Source organism: Lissotriton helveticus, chromosome 6 (assembly GCF_964261635.1).
Source record: "Lissotriton helveticus chromosome 6, aLisHel1.1, whole genome shotgun sequence".
Lineage (NCBI taxonomy): Eukaryota > Metazoa > Chordata > Amphibia > Caudata > Salamandridae > Lissotriton > Lissotriton helveticus.
Genome location: NC_136067.1, coordinates 233,159,710 through 233,176,010, shown reverse-complemented (window position 1 = coordinate 233,176,010; position 16,301 = coordinate 233,159,710). Strand labels below are relative to the sequence as shown.

At 42.4% G+C, this 16,301-nt stretch overlaps 1 protein-coding gene across 1 annotated transcript in view; it reads left to right on the top strand.

Annotated features, from left to right (window-relative positions):
* LOC144762238 (adhesion G protein-coupled receptor F5-like) overlaps positions 1 to 16,301 on the top strand; it is a 626,316-nt gene that overhangs the window by 560,268 nt on the left and 49,747 nt on the right. The window contains exons 13-14 of the mRNA XM_078647382.1: positions 5,948 to 5,989; positions 6,095 to 6,145. Coding sequence (XP_078503508.1) covers positions 5,948 to 5,989; positions 6,095 to 6,145 — 93 coding nt within the window. The remainder of the gene's footprint in view (positions 1 to 5,947; positions 5,990 to 6,094; positions 6,146 to 16,301) is intronic.

Sequence of the window (16,301 nt, the reverse complement as noted above, 5' to 3'; positions counted from 1 at the left end):
ACTGGACCTACTGTGCCTAACCGAAACCTGGGCAGACACAGCTTCCGACCCAGATTTCGTGACAGCCACCCCGGCAGGTTACCAGGCTTTGAGGGTGGACAGGCCATTGAAACGAGGTGTAGGGTTAGCCATTATCTTAAATGAACACTTCACAGTCAGATTCTATTCGGCCTCTACACTGTACTACGAGGCTCTACTATTTGTAATTGAGCTAAGTACCAAGCAGACATTTATGGGTATGCTATTATATCGGCCACCAGGCTATAGAAGCAATTTCACTTCTAATCTAGACTGACTGCTTGAGCCTACCCTACAAAATGACGATTTCACCATCTTAGGTGATTTTAATTTTTACCTCGAAGATAAGCTAAACAGAGAGACAGCGGCTCTGTTAGAAACCTTGGACACAGTGGGCCTCACACAAAAAATTCAGACCCCTACTCATGAAGCAGGGCACACACTTGACGGTATCTTCACATCAGTCAACAATCTTGTCCCTACCAAAACCCTGCCTTTAATCTGGTCGGACCACTCGCTCATTGAATTTACCTTACCCATTACCCCCCTGAGTCCCACTGAGACAGTTAAGACCACGGCCACGATAGAAAGAAACTGGGACTTAATGGACAGACACTCTCTCCATTCCCAGCTGGAGGCTTCTCGCCCGCAACTCATCGGCCTCCCGAGATCACAGCCCCGATATATACTAAATGGTTGAACGACGCCTTCAATACCTTCGTACCTTTAAAAAAACTACTTAGTAACAGGCATAACCCCTCAGCACCCTGGTTCTCCGAAGATCTTCGGAAGGAAAAACAGCTCTGCCGACAATAAGAAAGACTCTGGCGGGCCAATTACTGCCCGAATGAAAAAGAAATATATAAATTATCCCTAGCACAATACAAACACCATCTTATAATTTAAAAAAACAGACTTTTACACGAATCAGATCAAAACAGCTAAAAATTCATCCAAAGCATTCTTTGCGGTGGTGAATAAACTCACTACTGCAAAATCCCCAGGGATCAAGAGTGACCAAAAGCTATGCGATAACATCGCAGCCGCTTTTAAAACAAAAGTAATGAATATTTTTAAAAACTTTCAGGACTCCACCTTTACCTCCCCAAGGAAAACCTACCACAAGAGAACCCAACGCCAACACACTTCTCTCCTTTTAACTGATCTCCTCGGACACAGTAGCTAAACTCATCCAAGACTAGATCTGGGCCCCCTACTGACCCCTGTCCACCAAACATTCTTAAAGAATATGCCGACCTGATCAGTCCAAGTCTTACTGACATTTTCAATTCTATGGTCACTTCCGGTTCCTTTTGCCCCATCTGGAAAGATACCTCCATCCTACCTTTGTTAAAAAACTCTCTGGATGCTTTAGACCCCAATAACTATCGGCCTATAGCTTGGCTACCACTACCGGCTAAAATAATCGATAAAATCATGAACTCCCAGCTGACCCAATTCATTAATGAGAACAGCTTGCTAGATGCCTCTCAGTTTGGCTTTTTGTCGCGTACACAGTACCGAAACCGCACTTATCAAGGCCACTGAAGAAATCAGGGCGGTGATGGATCGAGGCGGCACAGCGGTGCTAATACTCCTCGATCTGTCAGCCGCCTTTGATACGGTGGACCACTCTCACTTGCATGAGCCGCTCGAGAGGTTAGGGGTAGGAGATTCTGAATTGTTCCTGCTGTCCTGCTTTCTGAAAGACAGGAGGCTTACGGTTTCGGTCAACACATTTCTTTCAGACACCTAAACCCTTCCTTGTGGTGTGTCACAGGGCTCCTTGCTGAGCCCTTCACTCTTCAATGTGTATGTTTCAGGGCTGGCCCCGCTAATTCAGAGTTTTGGTTTCAGCCTTACGTCCTACGCTGACGATACTCAGATTGTAGTAACAGCTTACAAAAATGAGCCCCCCCCCACCCTACAATTTCTAAATTGTATGCGCTCTATCAATCAATGGATTAACACACACTGCCTCAAATTAAATGAAATTCTGATCTTTGCCAACTTCCTACCTAGTTGGGGCAACCTATGGTGGCCATCACAATAAAGCGAGCCTCCAAAACCGGTGTTAGAAGCTAAGAACCTGGGGGTGTGGTTGGATCACAAACTCTCCTTCATCCAACACACGAACGCCACGGTTTCAGCCAGCCACTTCCTTATAAAAAAAGTAAGGAAGATCCTACCGTACCTCCTAGTCCAGTCAAAACTAGACTATTGTAACGGACTTCTGGGGAATGTACAGAAACAATGTTTGAAAAAACTACAAAGTGTACAAAAATCAGCAGCACGGCTACTATCTAACATCCCCAAGTACGACTCAATTTCTGCTGAAATTCGCAAACTGCACGGATTAAATTCAAGGCTCTCCCCCTAGCCTATAGAGCCCTGAACCAAAAAGGCCCGGTTTTTCTACAGAATCTGTTCACCTGGTACGAGCCTACCAGACATCTACGCTCCTCCGGCACTAAACTTCTTCGGGTGCCTAAAATCCCCACCTTACAATGGGGCGGCCGCAGATTTCACTTTCACACCACCAAGCTCTGGAATTCTCTACCTCTTGAACTTAGGAGCGCCCCTACCCTCACCTCCTTTAGGAAGGGCCTGACAACCTGGCTGTTTCAGAACTAGATGCAAGTACATACCCCCACTGTCCACAGCACCAAGACACCTCCGGGTAAACTTGCGCTTTATAAATCCATATCACATAACATACCATACATAACAAAATGCAACATAGACAGATCACATTTTCCACTGAAAAACAATGTTTTTTGCAATGTGAGGTGTGGATTTTGAGCCACAGCTCCACCAGCACCTAAGGAAACCTACTAAGCCAGCACAGTTTTGAAATCTAGACACCCAGGCGTGTCTAGGGTAGGGCGACTTACATGGTTTATTACTCACAGCGAAGAAAAGGACAACAAACCGAGAAAACAAGAAAAACTAGGGGCTTTGGACTCCAACTTGGATATCTACCAAAGGCATGCTAATGCATACTATCACTCTGGACTTCTCTAAGTATCCAGTCTGGAAGGGAAAAGAGACAAGGGAAAGAAATCTAATTTCTTAATACTGCCCTCACACACTTTTCCATGTCATGCTTCATCATTGGGCTGCATCAAACGCCCAGGAGCAGACCAACTCACTGGGCAGAGCGCAAAAGAAATTTTTTAAGAATATAGTGATGAAGAATGAAAAATGTGGACATACACGAAAGAAATAGGGTAAGAATTGTTCCTTCAAGAAGGGATCAGAAAGTGCAAAACACAAATGACAATGTTGAAACTATCTGAGAGGATGTGCTGGGAAATTGAATGCCCCCATATCCTGTTTGCAGGAACCTGTCCACATTTTCCATATTCAGCACTAGTCTTTAAAAATTTCTTTTGCTCTCCGCCCAGTGAGTTGGTCTGCTCTTGGGTGTTGCGTTAACAGTTTAACATGAGGAAGTTTGCTCACATCTAAAAGTTAAGTACTCAGGGCCAGATGTAGGTAGGCTTTTACCGGGTGGTAACGGCCGAATTCGGCCGTTACCACCCGGTAAAAGCAATTTGACATGTAGGTCCCTGTAATTTACAGACTCGGTAAATTTACCGGTAGGTAAATTTACCGAGTATGTAAAATACCGAGTCGGTATCATTACTGATTCCGGACAATTGGTATGTAGGTGGGACTCTTCTGAGTCCCACAAGCAGTACAACATCGGTATTTTACCATCAAATACTACTTGATGGTAAAATACCATTTCTGGTGTGCATGCACATGTGTGCATGCACACCTATGCCATATGACAGGCAGACCTGCCCTTAGGGCAGGTATGCCTGCCACATGGCACCCGAGCCTCTTTTGGGGGTGCCAGAGGGTGTCAAAGTGACACCCCCTGCACCCTTGTGACAGACGGTATTTTCCGATGTGGTAAATACCGACCGGTATATGCCCAATCAATCCTATGGGCTTCAAAGCCCATAGGAATGCATGGGCATTGACTGGTCGGTATTTACCACATCGGAAATTACCGACTGTCTCCGATTCGGTAATTGCACATCTGCAATTACCTACATCTCGGTATTTTTATTTACCGACCTCTTAAATACCGAGTCGGTATGACTCGGTATTTAAGAGGTCGGTAAATAAAAATTACCTACATCTGGCCCTCAATCTTGAATACAGTTCACACTTTCATAAATTAACTTTGGGCTAAATCACCTTATGGACAGCACCTGCATACACATATAGAGCACCTTACTAATGATTTGTGCCTTGCCAGATTAGGAGACCTTTTAGTAGATTATCAAAATAAGTAGTATCAAAATGTTCTGTATATTTTGCAATATTGACATCCTGGCTTTCATAGATTACGATCTTGTTGCACAAAGTTTTAATGTTTTTTTCTTCTCTTTTAGTAATATTTGAATTTCAAATATTAATTGAAAATTTAACTTTTGTATCTATTGTTGTCATTTGAGGTAGCCCAGGCAATACATCAATTGACATACCATCCAAAATGTATTTGTATGAAGTGAGTTTTCTTTTATGTACTTTTATGCATTTTTAAAGTGAAATACAGTTTGAAATTGAATTGAACAAAAGTCATCTTTGAACCTGAATACAAAAAAAGCATTGAAGGTTGCCAAATAAGAAAGATGGACAGCCAACTTCTTATACCAAATGTGTAACTTTCAAACAGCACTGTAAGGCTTCAACTTCTGATCAACTCTATCTACAAAACCGATGTGGCTTATTGTAGACTAAAATGCAGACAGGTTTGCGCAATTCAGCAGCCTGACCCCAAACAGGCATAGGTGAAGTACTCTCATCATGAATGTTTTTCAGCATGTGGACATCTCTCCTGTCTGATAATTTCACAGCTAGTAGTTAATATGCATTGTCCCTGCTAAAGTTTATTACATACAAGCTTATTAGGGTAACCTTTATGGTTAGAGTGGATTGTGCCACATGTAACAGTGTCCATTTTGAATAATATTTTGAACAACTACACACTAGTGTAGAAGTTATCAATGTATAAATTGTCACCTTATTTAAAAAGTCAAACATAATGCCTGGTGTCTAGTGGGCCTACACCCCCTCCCTTTCCCAGAGAGCAGATCGGCCTTAAAAACAATCGATCTGCCCTTTTTACTGGCGGGTGGGAGGGGCTATTTGGAAATAAAAATTAGACCCCAACATGAGTGACTTCTTGGGCAAAGTGTCCTGCCCTCAATTTTGTCCTAAAAATGATGCCTGGTGTCTAGCAGGTTTCAACTTTCCGTTGGGGTGCTGACTGCTCCAAAAAATGTCCGAACTATGCCGGGGGAGGGCAAGCCATTGAGAGAAATGGGGGACCAAGCCATTGATATAAAGTTATGCCCCACAGGCAGCAACCCTTACTCTAGGAGCTGCTCCCCAACCAAAAAGAAGCTCTGGTGTCTAGTGGGTAAGATTCCTGCTCCATGATCATTGCCAAACCCGCGATTGGAGCAGGAATCCACCTCAAACAGAAATGGGGGAAAGGAAAAACTCTTTCCCCCGCCCCCTCAGAGAAGGATTTACCTTCTTCCTCTGACAGGATGGAAGCAAATGGCTTCCACTGCGCCCCAGGAGTATTTGATAAGGTCGGCATGTTGATGTCATCAAATCGCCAAGGGTAGGGGCTTGTTGCAGGGGTGTTGTGCCAGTGCGCCCAACATGAGTCCGTGCCAGGATGGCCCCATCCACTGGATGGATGTTCGTGGTGCTCATAAGTACTTTTGTAGATAATAACCACATATGTGCCTTTTACCTTGCTGCATAAAATTCACTCCATCTTTCGTCCACAATTTGATTTCAGTGCAATTTATTAGTACTTACTTGGAACATTGTGTCCTGTAATTATGTCATGAACCACGTTATGTGCCTTTAATATATGTTTTACCTAATGTTTTAGGGATTCTTCATTCTGGTGTTTGGCTCTCTTGTGGATACAAAGGTAAGACTGTGGATGATTTTGGTACAAATATCTATCAATTGTCATTGTAATGTAGCCAGTCAGTGTTCATTTAGAATAATTTTGCTTTTCCATTAATTAAAACAGACACGGGAAGCACTAGTCTCACTATCAAGATCAGCCTCCTTAATCTCCAAGGTATGTTTAATGTAGTGACATGATGAAGCACAAGTTGTATGATCTGTGGGAAAACCACCCAGGGTTGCAATCAGTAGACGATTAGCAATGCAAGGTTATACAGTGTCAACCCAAATGCCTAAAACAGTTGTAATCTACAGATTAAGACACACTGTCTTGCATTTAACTATCTTATGTGACATTGTTTCGGTAAGGTGCTAGTTGCATTGAATGGGCAGATTTACAAGCCCCCTGCGTCATTTTTTGTGCAGCTATTGCATCACTTTTTGTGACGCAGCAGCAGCGTATAAATGCAGCCCATTTACAACGTGAGGCTTCTAGGGAGATGCGTCACGTTGTAAAGCCCTGCGTCACTTTACACCTGCATCATGTATAATGTATGCAGGGTGGGCGCTCCAACGCATAAAAGCCTCATAGAAGTGACTCAGTGAAATCTTGTAGATTTCTAGGACACCACTGAGTCAAATTCTTATGCCTGCTTGAAGCAGGCGTAAGGAGTGACGCAGTACAATGATGATAGGCCTTGCATTGCTGGAGTTGTGACGTGCTTGTGACACAACTCCAGCAATGCTTGGCTTTTGCGTCTACAGATGCATCAGAATTTCTGACTCATCTGTTAATCCTTGCTCCATGGTGCACCGTATTGTAAATACGGCGCATCCATAGTGGCGCAAGGGTTTCTAATTGGTGGAGCAGGGAAAGTGATGCATCTGTACAGATGCGTCACTTTCTTGTTAATCTGCCACATAGTCTTTAAATATTATCCATCACATTGGTCCTACATAGTATTGTCTACTACTGGTAAGAGGGTACAAATAACGTTTACATTGTTTTAAATAACAAAATTTTGCATACCAAAGACAATACACACCTTTTATTACAATATATGGCTCCAGAAAGTCGAATTATTTCATCAATATGAAGTTTACAACTTGCTGAATCCATTTAAAATTTAGAGCACTCTGTGCAACCAGTAGCGAGTATTATGCAAACACCTCACTGATTCTGAAACCTCGTGGATACAATTTGACTCGGTACAAGTAGCATGATTCTGGATACAGTGTTGAAAAGGAGTCTGCTCATTGCAATTAAATTACAAGTTAAACCCAATGGAATAGAAAATTACAATGGTAACTTGCTCTTAGCAGATGTTAAATGTATGCTTTAGCCTCATAGAGGAAGAGGATGTTTTGGAAGTAGTGGAGAGTATGGAAAGGTAACTTCTGGTGGGGGGACAGTGTATATTTTCCCTTACCAAAAAAGGAAATTATGCTCATGCAATTGTTCCCAAGGAAACAACCAATCAGAAAAATGGGGTCTATTGTTACTGAACCTGGAAAACCATGTGTGGGAACACTGCCCACTGGGAATCAAGCAGAGCAGAATTCCAAACAGTAATCTGTTCTCTCTAAATTTGATCAGGGCCAGTGTCCGCTAACCATGGGTTAAGTTCACAAACAGCACTTTGTAGTATTTTTTGGGCTGCTCCTGTAGTACTACATAACTTACTACAAAGTGCTTTTCAGAAACAGTACTTTGATGGTAACTTACCTTTCCTTAGTTACTTACATGTGCAACTTACACTTTTGTAGTAAGTTCAGCACTATACATGGCCAACCACTGGTACTGCAACACACTCCCATTGAAAATAAAAAATTTCGGGGCATATTCTCAAGGAACTATCGACACATTATCTGCATTTTAACGCAGCCAAAGTTGCGGTAAAACTAACACCCTATTCAAAAGCAGGTGATAACAGCCAATATCACCAGTTTACCCACAATATCAGCCGTAAAAAACATCGCCACAGATGACCCCAGCATCTATCGCTAATGAGATGCAGAGTAGGCGTTCCTGTGCCAAAAGCCACAGCAACACCACTCCGCAACATTCTCAATAAGAAGCCAGATCTGCAAAAAGACCATAAAACATGTGATAAGACACGTTAGCAGCAGGAAATTAACACCTGCTCCGACCTGGTGTAAAGTCGGCCGACAGCCTGCACCACAAAAGGGAGCCCAGCCCAGTGCAACACCTGAAAGACAACAGATGCCATCGAGCAACTGACCATGCAGCGCGGACACCAAAGAGGGCCACAATACCCACCACCACCACCCCCAGGACCACAACCCACCCCACCCAGACCCCCACCACTCCCCCAGACCAACACTGAGGCAGCATAGGCTAAGACAGCGACCCCCTGAAAACGCACCAACCTCACACACCCAACAGAATGACATTACACACCACAGGCTCAAAGGGACAACCAACATGCCACCACAGACAAAGCTGATGGCCGTGCTGCATCTGTTGGCCTCTAGTACCTACCAACCAACAACTGCCAGAGTTGGAGGAGCCCTATAAAAGTTCCTCAAACCTGTCTTTGATGCCATCATCAGCTTGGCACCCCAGTACCTATACTTTCCCCACACTGCACAGGAACAGCTGGAGACAAAGCAAAGCATCTACGCCATAACTGGCTTCTCCCACGTTGTGGGTGCAATTGACTGCACATGAGTGCTACTGGTGCTCCCTGGCAACACTGCACAAAATAACTGCAACAGAAAGCACACGCATCCCATCAAAGTGCAGGCAATAGTGGTCCCCTGGAAAATCTCCGTCAACATTATGACACCCACCCAGGCAGTGTGCATGATTCCTACATCTCCCGACAGTCCATCAGCAACCAGCGCTATCAGGATGGCACCCATGGAAATGCACTGCTCGTTGGCAAGTACCAAATGAACACAACACACACCTCAACTCCACAATCATGCAACACACAACACTGGGAATGCACATGTTACAAACTCACATACAACATGCCCACCCATGTGACACGACAGCACAACTTGCTGTGACAACCTGGTGTAGTGCAGTTTCTATATCCCTGATAGGCTCTGCACATTGGAATAATATACACTATAATTTTGACATAGGACTGAGGTCAGTATGTGCCTATCGAGTACATTAAACGTAATTACTTGTGTGTGCCAGCTATCTCAGAGGTCACTAGAAAATTCTCTAATGAACAAGTAGGGATTAGTTTCTGACAACCGCATAAACATGACAACTTTGTTTCCCTTTAGAATCGGAACAGTCTCAGAATCGTGGGAACAATAGATAACAGTTTCACTCAGTCAATTGTGCATGCTTTGTTTCTACAGAGTTGCACAGAAATAGAGAGATGGGCATTTCATTAAAAGGGTTTATTGAACAGTTGTATTTCTCATTCAAGAGATATGAACTGCTACAATCGTAAGACAGAATGCGACGTATAATACGTACAGCTTTAGCAGTAAGATAAAGTAATACTGCAATAGCATGGTCTGTAGCTATGACATATATAAAAATACATACATAAATAACACAGGCTAAAATACTCAACTGGTGGTTCTAATATAATCCTACTGCAGTGTACCTACCCTAAGTGTAGTATGAGGGAAGAAGTAGGTGCTGTTTAGCTATAGTCTAGTTTAGTTTATGTTTAGTTTTGCCAAGAGTTGCTAAAAGTTTCTCTTGGTTCTAGTCTGCCCCATACCTTAGAATGAGAGAGGTTGGAATCTCTTTTCCGGGACTCGATCTCCAACACCCTGCAAAGGGAGTCAGGAACACTGAAGCTGGATTCTCTGCAAGGAGGATGACAGCGTCTGGTCAGTGCATCAGTTGGGGATTTGACTACTTTCCTTGAAGGGTTTAGGAAGGCCAGTATTGACGTACAAGTCGGGCATAAGAATGTCATGAATGAACCCCTAAGGAATAGATGTTCATGCATAATAAATGAGTTCTTGGAGAAATCAATATCCAGGCAAGGGGAAGTCCAAAAGGCTTAAGAGTCTGGTTTTCCAAGAACTCGTTATGATGAGGATGAATGGATGTAGTTGACCATGCCTGTATGTGGTTAGCATGAGCAAAGTCTAAATAAGGGCAGGATTTCTATGCCTAAATAAGGACAATGTGAATTGTACCCATATAAGGGCATGGATCGGGAAATCTATATACGGTATCTAAAGCGACACACAACACCCACTCTACTTTCGTATGAACGACATTACTAAATCCTATACGTGTTAAACATATCTAAAATATAACTACACACGAAGTGCTAAAAACATGTCTAAAATACATTTTAAAAAATGAATTAGATTTGGTTGCAAGCATAAAAAATGCATGTTTCATTCTAAGCATATGTAGACGTTCGAATGCTACATGAATGAATCATAAGTATATATACACATTATGAAATGGCTCGTAAATACAGAAGAAATAGGCCGAAACCATTTCATGTCAGATAACATAAATCAATTGGTGTGGACAAGGTCACATATTGTCTCTGGAAGTATTCAAAAGAATTCAGGGGCATATTATCAAGGGTGGCGATAGGGAATTATCGCCGCCTTAGCGGCCGTTTTCAGCCGCTAAGCAGCGATAATTCTATCGTCCTATCAGCAAGCTGTCGCTAACAGCAGTTAGCGACAGCTTTTGGGCGATAGCGAGCGGTTTGGAGCCCGCTTTGCATGTCAGCGATATTTATCGCTAATGACATGCAAAGTGGGCGTTCCCAACCTGTTAGCGACTGAAAGCAGTAGCTAAACTCGCTATCGCCTATTACCAACACAGTTGTTGCATTGGAAATATTCGCGCAACAGGCACGGATGTTACCTGCGTGCCTGTTGTTTCCTCTCGTACCTCAGCAGTTATAATTGGCGTCTGTGAGATCCTAATGAATGCCGTCATCAGGATTGGTAGCCCCTGTGGACAACACAGAGCATGGGCCGTTACAGGGTCCAGCAGAGTATCGACATCCGTAGGCATGACTAATGGGAGTGTTAGACAGATGTCTAGCATGCCTTTTTCACCACAAAGCCGGCAGCGTAGAACAGGTAAGATGCAATATTGCCAGATTGGTCTGAATGACAGAAACCATGTGGTATTTAATTCTCGTAAATGAGGTAAACCCAAAATTTGGACGATGCACTCAGGACACTTCATCTCCAGTAGAGCTCTCTCCACGGTGAATTGGATGTTGCTGGTGATTTGACTTGCCATTTTGTAGCAGTAGGAGCAAAAATAGTATCCCTGCAATGAGTGATAAAAGGAGCGGCAGTCCGCCATACACAGAGTGCACAAAATTTGGAATGATTCAGAGGACTGCTTGAAAAGGTGCTAACAGTCCGGAACACATGTTCTTAAATACATGTACAATACCGCTCATATCAGACATGTTTAAGATATGACCTAACATTTCTGCGAAATGTATAGGGCAGTTTGTATTCAAAAGGGCATGTATCTCGGCAGAAGTCCTTGCGACTTGTAGATCATACATTTCTATGGCTGAGGTCAGTGGCACTGGTTGTTGAAAAAGAATGGCTTTTATCCTGCTTAGAGTATCAATTTGTATAGAAGTGATGTTCAGTGAAGGCCACAAAAGCGACTCCCTGGCTGTCTTGGTTTGTGGAAACAATACTTGCATACAGCAAGTGACCTTGGATGTAACAGTCACTAGATATGGGATACTTGGCAACATGCCACAGCAGCTGTGATCGTTCAACATGAGGTAACTTCCATTTGAAAGTTGTCCAACAATTGGATCAATCACTGCAGCTGGTGAGCCTTGCAGGTGACAGGTTAGGTTTGTAGTGGAACCATCACAGGCGTCGTATAAGTTAATACCCTGACAAAGGAGAGAACCACTTAGTGCGTTTTCATAGTTAGTATACCTAAGAAACACTTCAAGCCCCCCACTCCAACATCTGTGTGTGTGTGGTAAATCCCAGGATGTCTTGATGTATTCTTTACCCAACCTTTCATATTTGCCTGCTGCTATGTGTTTTAGGCAATACTAAAAATGAAAAATTGTAACAGGCAGAGTAATTAAACCATGTATGATCCACTCAATAGCTGTTTATTCTGCCACTGTGAATGGTAATTTTTCCAGTTTTTCAATGCTCTGCACCGTATAGTGAGCTCCCCTTTGTGTTAGTTTGATCTGTTTATCAGTGAGATTGAATTCTGAAAACAGTATTGTAGTGTTGATTAAACGCCAAGGCACATAGCCTGCACGCAAGTTTTGTAGCGTTCAGCCTATTAACATTATAGAACGTAATTGAGACTGACCATGTTGCAACCTGACCAAGTCTTGTTCCATGATGTCTATGGCAGAAGACACAATGCTGTCCAATGAGAGAGATTTCTCTAAATGAATACAATCAATTTCTTGTATTCGTTCTGCAGTCTCTGCTTGGGTAATCTTCTATAACTCGTTATATGCAGCATATATACTGCCATTTAGTTTTACATTTTTGGCACTGTTTTCTTAGTCCTAGCAAGAATTATCTAACGTCTGTGCCATCTTTAAGTAAAGATAACTGTTGTTTTACGTCCTCAAGTGTAGATTTCTGTAGCCAATCAAGGCATAGTTTCCCTACACTGTATGCTGTAACTACCCCTGGATGCTGTCTTTGTACATATCTTGGTTTTGGCCTATTGATAGTGAAACCCTGTGTTTTGTTCAGGAATCGATCTTGACAGTTGTTTTTGTTTGTGGGCCAGAGCAACCATTTGTTCCAATCTGGATCTGATCTAATGTGATGCAAAATATTATGTACATCGACCTCCCCCGTGTAGTGCTATTACTAGCAGGTATAGGTACGGTTGGTGTGTTCATGTCTTTGATCTTGGCTAACCCAAGGCAAGACATTTGCTGGACAGTGTCTTTCAAAAACATAATTTGCTCAGGGATGATACAGGCTCTAAACAAAGCTTCTACCCCCTGCACTTGCCGATCTTTTGTACTCCAGACAGTTTTTGTCTCAATGTTGTCTTTCCAAAAGTCGAAACCCTGTCTAGACAGTTGGGCAATAAAGGCTGTAGAATAAATCTGTTTTGTATTGGTTAACATATTTTTTATTCCTGTTTTGTTCTCATTTTTAAAGTAAAATGATACAGCGCTGGATACATTGAACCCTGAAAAATATGGAAACTTCATTGCAAAAGCCTTTGAGGTACCCATTGCAGGTGTAGGACAATCTTCCTATTGGTTATACATATATACATTTCTAGGCAATGCAGATTTATGCAAGAAATGATGACCATAATGGTTATAACAATACATTTGTTCATAGTCTGATGAACCTTCTAAATATTTAGGATTTGTGAATACTGCGGACATCTCTAGATCAGACATCATGTTATTAACAGTTTCGAAGTCCCAATCATCGGAAAAGGTACTAGAGGTAATATGGTCTCTTAAGGCAATCTTGAATAAGTGTGGAATCTTCAAAAGCTCAGACGGGCCAAAAATGTCATATTCTGTTTTGTCCCAAACTATACCATCTTGTATAGGAACAGCTGTGATGTTTTCTGCTGACAAGTCTCTTTGTTCACGATGGGATGATTTGTGTGGCTGGAGAAGTAAGTTCACTCTTTTACTTGCTGTGTCCATTTGAATATATCTTCCATTTATCAGCATTCTCAGAGTTATTACCAGACTTAACCAAAGTAGAAAGAAGAATATTCCCAAAACAATCCATAGTTCAATCCATGGTCAAACCAGGAAAGTCTTTTTCACGTGAAGATAAAAGTCTGTTGCTTGTTCTTTGAAAGTTCTTTGTACTGGCGTCGTTTCAGGTTTGCTGGGATCTTTAGAGAACGTATCAAAGTTAATGAAATAGCCAGAGCAATTCTGTCAATGGTTGGAATTGCATCCGGATTTGTTGAAATCGCTGGAACCACTTGATCACTTGTTACTTCATTGTAGACAGGTGTATCAGGACGAACTGTTATTTGGGTCTCAAGAGGTAGGAGTTCCATAGCTTTGTTGCTTAGTCCTTCATTTCTTAGTGTAGAATCCTCAAAGGTGATGAGTCTCTCAGTTTGAACCTCTTGGGTTGTAGTTAGAGGAGTGCGCCTGCTACATTGTCCACTTGGCTTACTACTTAGTATCGGCCACATAGTGTGGTTTGATCAGGTCGATGGACACAAATCTTCTCTCCTTTTAACCAGCAAGGGGCGGTAGTAGTACTGTTCTTAATATGTGGATTGCTGGGACAGGTACTGGTTGTCTGTAAGAAGGCCCAAATTCGTTCATGTCCGCGATCCTTTCCCTGACTAGATCACCAAGCTTTGGGATCCAGACAGGCCTTGCTGGGACGGCTGGTTTTTCCCCCAGTGGTGGTTGGCTTCAAGAACACGTTGCTTTGTTTCAATCTTAGTTTATTTAAGTCCTGTAAAAACAGCCAAACGATCTTTGATATCAAATTTCTTATTTTCCACCACTGTTCCATGACAATCAAGATTCGGAATAAAATTGTTTGTCCCAAATAGGACCTCATATGGAGTGATACCCCCTTGAGAATATATTGGCAAATTGCTTAAAGCACATTGATCCCCTTACAGATGTTTGGTCCACCCATCACCCAAACCTAATACTCTAGCTGTTATAGACTGCTTTATGTCCCGGGTTTGTCTTTCCAGAACAGAATTTCTCTCAGGATGGAATGGAGAAGAATACCGCAATGCTACGCCCAAACTGGCCATGGCTTCTTTGTAAGCTCGAGAGCTGAATGCAGGGCCCTGGTCAGAGTGTAGTGTGCCTATTGCGTATGTGCCAATAAAGACTTGCAAATCTTTTATAACAGTTCGAGCGTCAGCCGAGCGCTGAGGCCACATCAAAATGAACCTTGATTTAGTGTTTGTGGGACTGCATTCGTCTAGAATGATGCTTGCACGTAGATAGTCTAAGGCTGTCTAACAGTGGTGTCTGTACTGGGCTGGCTACGCTGTAGTCAGGTGTCTGGTGGCGTACTGTGCTGTCACCTCTATTGCTATTTATGCAGTTAATGGTGAATATATGCATTATCGCTGCCCACCAGTACATCTCTTTTAATGTTAATATTGTTTTAGAGATCCCCTGATGTATCAGACCCTCTCCCAGATGTACTTTGTAAATCAAAACTGTCTTACGTTCCATGTTTGGAATTACCCTATCCCCCACTCCAGGGATTCGAGCAAACGGAAAGCTGTTTGCATCAATTATATATGAGTATTTGAGTGCAAACTTTTTAGGTAACGCTACCCTGTTGCATTTGCTTGTAGCATTGACATCCAGTATTATTTCACTGTCTATTTTTGTTTTTCAACGAGTGATTGCAGCTACAGAAGCCGGTTGCATAGCCCCCTTCGCGGCTTCATCAGCCAATGAATTCCCTTGAACGTGAATGCCGTCACGTTGATGACTCAACGTGTGTAAAACGTGAATGTTTTGTAGTCTGTTTTGCAACTGAACTTCTTGTTCCCAAAGTGTTTTATGTTTGATTGTGCCACCTTTTGCATCTTTGAAACCATTTTTAAGCCAATTCTGTAAATATTCATTGTAAGATTGTACACAATAGAAAGAATCGCACACTATGAGTGTGGGGAATTCGCGATCCGTATTTTCAAGGGCCATGATTAATGCTCGTAGTTCAGCTCGCTGAGCTGTACAATCTTTTAGAGATTGCGTTTTTGTGACCATAGGTCTGAATTTGCAATTGCGCATGCGACCTTTAAAGATCCTGCATGCTGCACTATAAGCTTGTTTCCCCTCCGTAGCAGGCTGTGCAGATCTATCTGTATAAATTATACATTCATACTGTTCAAGAGGTAGAATTTCAGTAGGCAGAGGACATTCTCATTCATATTGCAGGGATGCTTGTGTTTTCAAATAAGGATCAAAAACGTATTCAACATCAGTCAAAGCAAGAGAATTAACCCATCGTATCCATCTCGGATGTAAAGCTTTTGCATTCGGAATGCTCGCTTTTGTAACTTCCTCTAAGGCTGGTACAGGTGTCACAACCATAATGCGTTTTTCCTGTGCTAGGGCTCTTTCTTTTGCTACAGCGGTTTGAACTGCTGTCAGAATTTTTTCTGTAGAAGTGAATTTCATTTCTGCTTGTGTGTACAAATGTGATTTGAATGCAATTGGTACTTTTTCACCTTCGTTAAAAATTATGTTGGGGAATCCGCATTGACCAGGAATGATTCGGATCACTAAGTTGCATACGTTTAGGCGTGTTTGTAAGTGTTTAGTTGCTAACATGTCAGACTGTAGTGAAAATAAAATTTCTGTGTGTACTTGTGTCCAATTTATTGTTTTAAAATGAGGTTTGATTAA